This window comes from Durio zibethinus, chromosome 16 (assembly GCF_047325235.1).
Source record: "Durio zibethinus cultivar Kanyao isolate XHJ-2024 chromosome 16, ASM4732523v1, whole genome shotgun sequence".
NCBI lineage: Eukaryota > Viridiplantae > Streptophyta > Magnoliopsida > Malvales > Malvaceae > Durio > Durio zibethinus.
In genome coordinates, this window is record NC_143177.1 from 17,154,531 (window position 1) to 17,164,118 (window position 9,588).

The following is a 9,588-nucleotide window of genomic DNA, read 5'->3' on the forward strand; positions in this document are numbered from 1 at the left end:
TCTCTTTTTCGTCATCATGCCGCCCTTGGAAAATATTAGAAATCAGTATGACATTCAACTCTATCCTGTGGTATGTGTACCAGTGCAGTACCACATTTTGACAAAACTGCTATCCATCTAGGAATGCAAGGTTGAAAGGAGGGAAGTAGCTTAGCTTGTCAGCATTCTTACATATTATAGAACAGTTCCAAGGTGTTTTTCCTATTCTGGGCTGCGTATTCTAGTCTGCATTTGTGTCAAACTGTTGAATACACAAGGCAGTAGAGAAACCAGAGAAGAGATAAACAGCTTACATATTATTTTATATTTAAGATATAAAAGTTATAATCAATGTCAAGGCATTATACAAAGAATGTATGAGAATGGAAGAATTCAAGTTTCCTGTTCCACAATAAGAGCACCCAAGGATACACCCAATCACAAATAATTGTAAAAGGTTCTCACCAGAGAAGTGAGCTGCACCAAAGATGGCTGCGCTAAGGACAACTGCTTGCTTCCAGTTCATTGTTGAGGCAAGAGATGCCAACATGAAGCCTCTGTAAACCATTTCTTCCAGGAGAGGAGTGACGATGCAGTAAACAATAAAACAAGCAACTTTTGAGATGTCACCGCTTTGAAGCATTTTCTTCAGTATGGGGTTATTTGCATCCTAAATTTTGGATTCAAAAAAAAGAGGTGTAAGTCACATTTTTTTACAATCATTCTTCTTTCTGTTGACACATATTAGGGAATATTATGTATTGGAAATACATGAAAAAATTTATAAAGCATGCAAGGATAAAACTTCAGAGAGAAGCATGCCATATGCTTATGATTACACATCAATAAAATGCTATTAAAGCAAACAAGACATTCCAAAACGAGTTTAACATGATGGGGTAACTTTACCAAAACTCAGCATCTTTTGAAGTTTGAACTAGAAGTGCCAATGAGTCAACAAGTTCCATTCCGCTTTTTTTTTTTTTTTTTTTTGGGGGGGGGGGGGGTTAAATCGGTTAACTTGCTCTGGCCAGCTTAACCAATCAGCAAAAATATTCTAATTACAACAAAGTCTCATCATACCATTTTGTGCTAAGGCTAAACATCATATCTGATGAAAAGAATACTAAAAGCAATGAAGAAGAAACCAACCTTTACCCCATATAACCTGTCAGCAATGATCGATGTAAGGAAAACTAGCAAAATAAGTATCCCAAAACCCAGTGCTGATGCCAATAACCAGTTCCTGTCTGTCGACAACTTATTAAATTTGAAAAAGTTCATAAGCCTATATTTTGGTTTAATTGTGCTCTTAAGGAGAAGGAGTGTGGCAAGCAATTCCAAAGTTTCAAATACAAGCAACGATAGTGCCTGCATCAAATATAACACCAAGATAGAAAAGCAACTTAAAGAGTGTGTATACTTACAAGTAACATTTCTAGCACAATTAAGAATAGAAAATGTAAGTTTCAGTAGACCTGTCTGATGAACCATCAAAAAATGAAGTCATCACGGTCTGAAACAAAAAGGTTTCCAATTTCTTAAAGATTAAAATTTTTTTCTAAACAAACACCAGGGAAAAAGATGGTGATTTTTTTCTTGAAGTGGAAAAACAGAAATTTATCAAGATATTAGTGAAATTTATAGAGAACAAGTAGGTAGTACTATTTTACAACAATAATTAGTTAAATGCTTTTAAGATTTAAATTTCTTTAAAATGTTACATATAGATTAGTATTATGATTAGTGTAAACTTATAAATACATAAAAAACCTCTGTGCCATAGATTCAAGCCTGTAAATTCAATTCATGTTAGTTCCTAGCAATGAACTCTAATACTAAGGATAAATGCTAGCAGGCATTTGGCTTTAGAAAAAATTTTAGGTCCTTAGCCTTAACTCATCTCTGGCAGCAGACAACAAGGCTCCCATTTATCTAATTCTAAACCAAGCAAACCCAAAAGGCTCAAAGAATGGCACAGAGATACAAACCACACTCTTCATTGCTAATCTAAATGTATTAAAATCAATCACATTATGCAATATAAAAATAATTAAAAACAAAAAAAGGCACTAAATTACCTGAGTCTGGGGTTCAAGAACAGGTTGATGCAAGATATAAGCACCAATTGACAGGCCTCCAAAACCCAAAGGAATATGCAAATTGAACATATAAATAGCCATGGTACTCCATAAACTCCCTGTCTTCCATGGAATATCTGATGTCAACACAGAAAACCCCTGTTCATCCCCATATTACAAAACCCATTTCCACAATTTGATCAGAAACCGTAACAAATAGTTAGCTAAGTTAAATTTAGTTCATAAAGATAAAAACATGAAAGTAACAGAGGTTACCTGAGTGGATTTATCTGTATTTCTGTTCTGGGTGCAGTGACACTTGAGAAAAGTGGTACTTACTTTAGAACTAAAAGAAGAGGAGCATGGTAAATGGTTGGTAGATATGGCAAGTGCTTCGCTCAAAAGGCCGCAAAATATAGGTTTGGGATTAACAGTAGGCCAAGCAAGAATCATTTTTGGTTTGGATTTCTTTACCCGCGGCGTCTCAACTATAGGAAAGCGGAAGAAAAAGAAAATTGTGATTGTCATGTGTAATATCTGAACTAAAGTTGGGTGGTGGTTCAGTTTTTTTTTTTTTTTTTTTTTAATTTTGGATTAAAACTATTAAATTTAAAAATATTATTTTTTATTCAAATAATTTATAAATTTAATTTTGATTCAATAATCCAAAAAACTTTAAAAAATTACATTAATTTAAGTGAAACTCTTCATATTAAAATTAATACTATTATTATATAATAGATAAACATAATCCGATGGAAGATGCATAAAATAAAATGAAGCTAAGATGCTAATTTTGGAAAACAGGAATGAGACATGACTAGTGTTAATGTTTGCTTGAAACATCTTATGTATTGAGCTTTTTGCAAAAAGGAATCTCATAATTGACATATAAATACTTATGTATTTTCTGTAATGTTAAGCTTTTAAAGAAAGCTAAATACGTAAGTGTTAGTATACTATACTAGACTATCTTATGTATAATTATCGTATTTAGTATGCAAAATTATAATAGAATAAGATAAAATAATATTATGAATAAAATTAAATTAAATAATATCATCTTATTCTGTGTTTGAAATATATAAGAATTAAGATAGAATAATTTATTTATTTTATCAAAATTTATACAATTTAAATTATTGATAAAATTTTTAAGAATATATTTAAACATGTAAGTTTAATTTCATAGATTAAAAATAATCTTCTTCACTTGAGAAGAATTGAATAATCTTATAGCAAGATGATATTAATCCTCTTTATAATTCTTATTTTTCTTTTTAGAAACAAATTAAACATAATATAAGATAATTATTATCCTATCGTATCAATAATTCTATGCATCAAACAGAATCAATAGTTGTTATAATGCTATACTATAGTCCACCTTATTCCATATCTTTGATTAGGATCATGTAAAAATAGAATCAAAGTATATATAAGTTACATATTAAGTCAAGTCAAAGAAGCATTTAAAGATAATTTGGATGAACGGTGAAATTAATTTTAATAAAATTAAAAATAATGATGGAAGTAAGATTAATTATTATAGCGATGAGATTAATTATTATAACAATAAAATTAAAATTAATGATAAAATATATGTTTGGATACAAATGTAATAATAGTAGTAAAATGAAGAGCAGAGAAAAAACAATTATTAAAAACATTAGACTAAGGTGTGCATGAAATAAAATTTTAAATAAAATAAATTCTTTTTAAAAATTATAATAAGATAGTTACTCCAATTGAAACTAAATAAAATAATATTCAATTATTCATTATTTTTATATTTATTTATATATTTTTATCCAAATAATAATTATTTCACAAAATAATAGTAATAATAATAACAACATTTACTCATATAAAATAGCCAATGTTTTATTTTATTTATTATTTATTTAGTTATTTATTTTAGTTAATTTATATTAATTATAAAGATATTTATATTTATTCATTTATTAATAATTTATTTCATTATAGAACTTATTATTTTTATGTGTGTATTCAAATTTTAGTTATTTATATATTAATTAGGTTATTTTATAATTATAAAAAATTATTTTTTAATATTAGATTAAAGAATTTGTTTGAAATTTGTTAAATAAAAATAAAAGGAAAAAGACTAAATGGCATGGGCTTTTATGCGTACACTATAGCTACAAGGGGGGAAAAAAGAAAGAAACATAGTATAACTGAAAATTAATTTGCTATGAAAGTTAAAAGTTTTCACTAGACTTGTAAGGTTTAGTCCGAATTAGGAGTGATAACGATTTTGGATTGGATCAAATTCAATTCAATATTTTTGGATGATGTATATTATTATGAATTTTTAAAATTTGATTCGAATTTTAGTTGATATTTTTTTTAAAATTGATTCGATTTAAACTGAATTTTACTGGTTTAGTTCATATTTTTATTTTTAAATTTATATTTTTATAGATTATTTTAATAAAATTTTTAATATATTTAAAAATATTTAAATAAAAAATAATTATTTTTATTTTATAAAAATTTAAATATATATAAAAACTAATAAAAATATATAATTTCGTTCTATTCGATATTTTTGATTTTTTACATCTCAATTTAAAATTTAATCTGAACTTAATATATATTTTAATATTTAAATTTGATCCAAATTTAATAAAAAAAATTGATCTAAACTAAACTGAACACTATAATTCCAAATCGGCTTTCAAATTTTTTTTTCACCCCTAATCGAAATTTGGGGTTGCGATATTAGTGAAAACAACGCCAGTGAGCAATAGAAATGGGATCCAAATGAATCATCAACATGATTGGAGGTGCTAATTGCATTTTATTTCACCGACACCAATTATGGATCTAAATGGACCCTTATTCAATTATCATATGAAAATTTTGTCCTAAACGCTTAAATGATCACCAAAATGTTGGTGATCACATGAGAATTTTACTATTGATATATAAGTGATTATAAAATAACATTATCATATTTAGTGTACTTATTTTTATAATAAGAACTTTCATGTTTAATTTAAGTATATTTATACTTCAACTTTTGAGATCGATTATCTACTTCACCTGAACATGTATTTTGAGATCATACTTTTAATATTAAAAGTATTTTGAAAATTAAAATTAATAGAAGCTATTGAGATCCGTACATCGTTAATATTAAAATTTGAAATCATACTTTCAATTTTATTAACATTTATCATTATACTTTTAATTTCATTGGAATAAAAATAACAAAATTAAAATGTTTCACCTGGTATTTTTTTTTTTAATACAAATAGTACATTTTATGAATATATTTTAATTTTGTTGATTTTTTAAAAAATATACAAGTAAAATATTTAACATAGTACCTTTGTCAACGAAAATGATAAATTTGCATTTTACTAAAATATTATAAAATTCTTGAAATATTTTATTTTTAATAAAATTTTTATATTTTTATTGTACCCAAATAAATTTTTATTTTAAATAAAAAATTAATTTATATTATGAGTTTATTTAAGTATAAATTCAAATTAAATACATATTTGAATATAAATTAAAAATTAAAAATTTATTTGAATGTAAATTAAAAATTAATAATGTATAATAAAAATTTATTTAAATAGCGATAAAAATTCGTAGTTTTTTTTTTATTATTATTACTATTATTTTGGCTTAGTGACATTCAGACTAGCTATAATAAAGCATTTTTTTTATAAAATTTTTCTGACTACTGGAACGTACAAATTAAGACTTGGATTTGCCTGGATTGGAAAGGGAAAACAACGCAGAAAACATGGAGAGCGGGGCCTTGCTGGTGGAGCTCCAAAGAAACTCGACAAATTTTGTAAAGGTAGTAGAAGAGATTGTGAAGATGGAAAAAAAGATTTTCCCCAAGCACGAATCACTTGCTAGATCCTTTGATGAAGAACTGAGAAAGAACAACTCTGGATTGCTTTACATGACGGATGTTCATGGAGAAGTTGTCGGCTACGTCATGTATTCTTGGCCCTCTTCACTTTCGGCTTCCATCACAAAGCTTGCAGGTATTTATCCTCTCTTCTAGTCATCCCGAATTCTTCCTTCTAACATTGGCCGGTAACATGTTCGACTAAAGTACCAACTGAATATTACCTCATTTTGTTTTATAAATATGTCATGTCCGATTGTTGTTTTTCTTCTTTTGGGTCTAAATTGGTTGCTGGAAACTAACAAAAAAGCAGTGAAGGAGAGCCATAGAAGACAAGGCCATGGGGAGGCATTATTAAAAGCAGCAATTCAAAAATGCAGGACCAGAAATGTCCATCGGTTAGCACTTCACGTTGATCCTTTGAGAATTGCAGCCATGGGTCTTTACCAGAAGCTTGGTTTTCGAGTTGATAGCTTGATCAAGAGCTACTACTCCGCTGATCGAGATGCCAATAGAATGTATTTGGATTTTGATTCAAACTAGTGGAATAAGCTTAAAAACATTTGCCATTGTAATTTATTTGGGTTCAATGAAAAAGAAGCTAATATGGAAGCGTGCATTCAACGAATCATTTTGTTTTTGCATTCAAACTGGCCAATATGTCAATCAATCCAGTGATAATGAAGACCTTGGGCACATGTTACCTACCAAGCTTAAACAAACATTTTGGTTTTATGATTCAACTCATTTCCTTAAATTTTTTTGGGTGCAAATTCAAATCATTTGCATTTACATTTCACAAAATAGAAATGACCAATGGCGGAGTTGAATTTATGTTAGTGATATAATATATTAATATTGTTTGAAAATTTTTAAAACATAGATAAATCAATCTTTTTATGTATATTCATCACATTGATTGAAATGTCAAAAAGAAATGATTAAAACGAAAAAAAAAAAAAAAAAAGTATTAAGGAGAACATTGTTGCGTATTTAAAAGGACTAGTAACTGTGTCAGTTACTTTACAATGACATTTCAATTTAATTATCTTGTATTTGTTAAATAATTTTTATATATGTAATAAATTTTACTTAAAATTTTATCATCGAGTTCTCTTCGGTAATTTATTAGTACTAATTTCTTTAATAAGTTGCATGCAATTAATGCGACAATAAAATATACTTATGTTCTAGTACTAAAAGAAATAACTTAGTCCAAGTTAAAATTTTATTATATCCAAAGTTGACGCATAATATCACAATTAACTTGCAAAATAAATTTATTGAACATAACCAAAATATAGCAAATATTTTGATAATTCAAGAATCTTACAAATAAGAAAACTTCAAATCGACAATCCTAAAAAAATTAGATGTGTTGGAGATCAATGCTTTCCACTTTTCAATGTTGCTTGCTTTTTAATTTTTGCAAATCACTTTAAGCAAATCATTAATAATTTTTTATGTTTGATGTAGAAAATTTTGATTTTTAATTTTTTAAAGTTACATTCATAATAAAGTATTATATTCATATAATCAATTATTACATAACCAACTGATAAATTATAACTCAATTAAACAATTAAAGAATCCAACAAATTAGTTTTTATTATGAATGCAATACAAAACAATACCATTCTTATTTGCTCTCGAGCTTTGTTGATTCGCTTAAATCGAAATGGATATCCTTTCATTTTCAATAGGTGAGATTAGAATTCTTGACTTGTTTTCCAACTTGTTGACCAACTATTATCGCAACATGTATTACATTATCCCAAAATGTTTCCATACCATTCTTGTTCCATAGCACAAACCATTGATGAGCCTGAATTCCTTAAAAGTATGATCCAACAATTAAGTTTTAAGACTAAACTATAAAGAACTAGAATGAATAATCTGTAATTATATATAAAAACTATCCCCATACTCAATTTACTTCAATTTCTTTCCAAATCAGTATTTTTACTGTTCATTTCTAATGCGAAATCAGCACATTTCATTACCACATCAATTTTATTAAATATTATTATATTTAACTACGTTGACTCATGTGACACATGTAAAAAGGCCTCTTAAAGGACTCATAAAATTTATCGATATTTAGGCCTAATAAACAAAGGAAAAGGAAACTCATGTGATTACTGTCAAATTCTTTTGCATGAGATTTACATGGAGATTCCTTTTCACAAGAATGCATGAGAAATAAAGAATAAATTAAATGAGTAAACCCTAAAGTCAACTCAAGTCAAAATTACACAAAACTTGGTAGAATTGGAGTTAATCTCCAAAGTTCAAAGTCTAATTGATATCAATGTAGTTTAAAATTAAATTTGATGATTTTTAAAACACTAAAATTTTTATTACAACGAGGAAGTACAAAATTATCAAACTACTCCTATAAGGGATATTTTCGTAAATTGACCTTCCCAATAATGGATTTTCATGAAACTTTTCAAATCTTAATTTCATAATATTTCATAATTTTTGGTGCATTTAAATTACAGCCATACCTCAGGAAGTGTGAAATTACCAAAATACCCCTATAAAGGTTTTTCATAATTTGACTTTCTTGAGCTCAAATTTTCATGAAACTTTTGTGATCTTAATTTCATAATATTTCATGAATTTTAATGTATTTGAAATCACAAAAGTACCCCGAGAAGTGTGAAATTATGAAAATCCCCATATAAAGTTATTTTCATAATTTCACCTTTTTGTGCTTGGTTTTTTTTGTAGAACTTTCCAAATCTCAATTTTATAATTTTCATGATTTTTGGTGTTTTAAAATCCTAAAAATAAGCATGGGAACATTGATTTCTAAGAAAATGGCCTAAATACCGAAAACTTTGCACTATGGGTAAAATAGTCTTTTCATGTGTTTGGAAGATAAAAATTCAAATTTTGTTGTGAATAATGTGGACCATTGGATCTTTTATTAATCTTGATCCAATGGTCAAAGGTGACTCCTTGAAATAATAAAAGGACAAGCTTTGACCTTTGGATGAAACCTCATCCGACAGTCTATATTTATCAAGAATGAAATCTTTTTTTTGAGTTAACTATTAAAGGGGGTTAGGAAGTTCTGTTAAAAGAGGAGGAGAGGGCTGAAAGGTTGGGAAGATATTAGCCAAACACATAAAAAGGGAAGGGAAAGAAGCTGATGAAAAAAAAAGAGGGGGGAAGAAGTCGAATAGAGAGGTGAAGGAGGAGAAGAAAAGAGAAAGAAAAAGAGAAGCTACTGCCAAAAGAAAGAGGTTGGAGAGGAAGATGCCAAAGAAAGAAAGAAGAAGAAGCTGCCAAAAGAAAGATGAAGAAAGCTACCGAAAAGGGGAAGAAAGGAAGCAAGCCAAGGTAGAAAAGTTTCAATTTGACTTTCTTTGTTTTTTCATGCGGCATGATTACAATTGCTTTTCTTTGTTGTTTTTAGCTATTGTAGTGTTCTCATTTACATAATTTAGAGTGGACATAATTGATTTCCTTTTCTTTACATGCTATATGCATCTTCGGCTTGACTTCATGGAAATTTTGGTTAATGCATTTCCAAGTTGATTTGTTTAATGCTAAGTTGGACTTGGTCATTGATTTTTAAATATTCATTGAATCCATTGGTCTTTATGGCATGATGAATAC

At 27.7% G+C, this 9,588-nt stretch overlaps 2 protein-coding genes across 2 annotated transcripts; one reads left to right on the forward strand and one right to left on the reverse strand.

Annotated features, from left to right (window-relative positions):
* Window positions 1-274: 274 nt before the first annotated feature.
* Window positions 275-2,643, reverse strand: LOC111298453 (CAAX amino terminal protease family protein). Its single transcript, XM_022893161.2, has 4 exons — window positions 2,337-2,643; window positions 2,061-2,219; window positions 1,132-1,350; window positions 275-649 (listed from the first exon to the last, which is right to left on the reverse strand). The coding sequence occupies exons 1-4, from the start codon at window positions 2,586-2,588 to the stop codon at window positions 308-310; spliced, it is 972 nt and encodes a 323-aa protein (XP_022748896.2). The 5' UTR covers window positions 2,589-2,643; the 3' UTR covers window positions 275-307.
* Window positions 2,644-5,751: 3,108 nt separating this feature from the next.
* Window positions 5,752-6,586, forward strand: LOC111298451 (Acyl-CoA N-acyltransferases (NAT) superfamily protein). Its single transcript, XM_022893160.2, has 2 exons — window positions 5,752-6,094; window positions 6,272-6,586. Exons 1-2 carry the CDS (start codon window positions 5,845-5,847, stop codon window positions 6,499-6,501), a joined length of 480 nt encoding a protein of 159 aa, XP_022748895.2. The 5' UTR covers window positions 5,752-5,844; the 3' UTR covers window positions 6,502-6,586.
* The last annotated feature ends 3,002 nt before the right edge of the window (window positions 6,587-9,588 follow it).

Coding starts and splice junctions, on each gene's coding strand:
- LOC111298453 (XM_022893161.2), bottom strand. CDS start 2,588: ATGACAATCACAATTTTCTTTTTCTTCCGCTTTCCTATAGTTGAGACG. Junction 2,220..2,336: donor ATACAGATAAATCCACTCAG/GTAACCTCTGTT, acceptor GGGGATGAACAG/GGGTTTTCTGTGTTGACATC. Junction 1,351..2,060: donor TTCTTGAACCCCAGACTCAG/GTAATTTAGTGC, acceptor TATTTGATGCAG/GCACTATCGTTGCTTGTATT.
- LOC111298451 (XM_022893160.2), top strand. CDS start 5,845: ATGGAGAGCGGGGCCTTGCTGGTGGAGCTCCAAAGAAACTCGACAAAT. Junction 6,095..6,271: donor TTCCATCACAAAGCTTGCAG/GTATTTATCCTC, acceptor ACAAAAAAGCAG/TGAAGGAGAGCCATAGAAGA.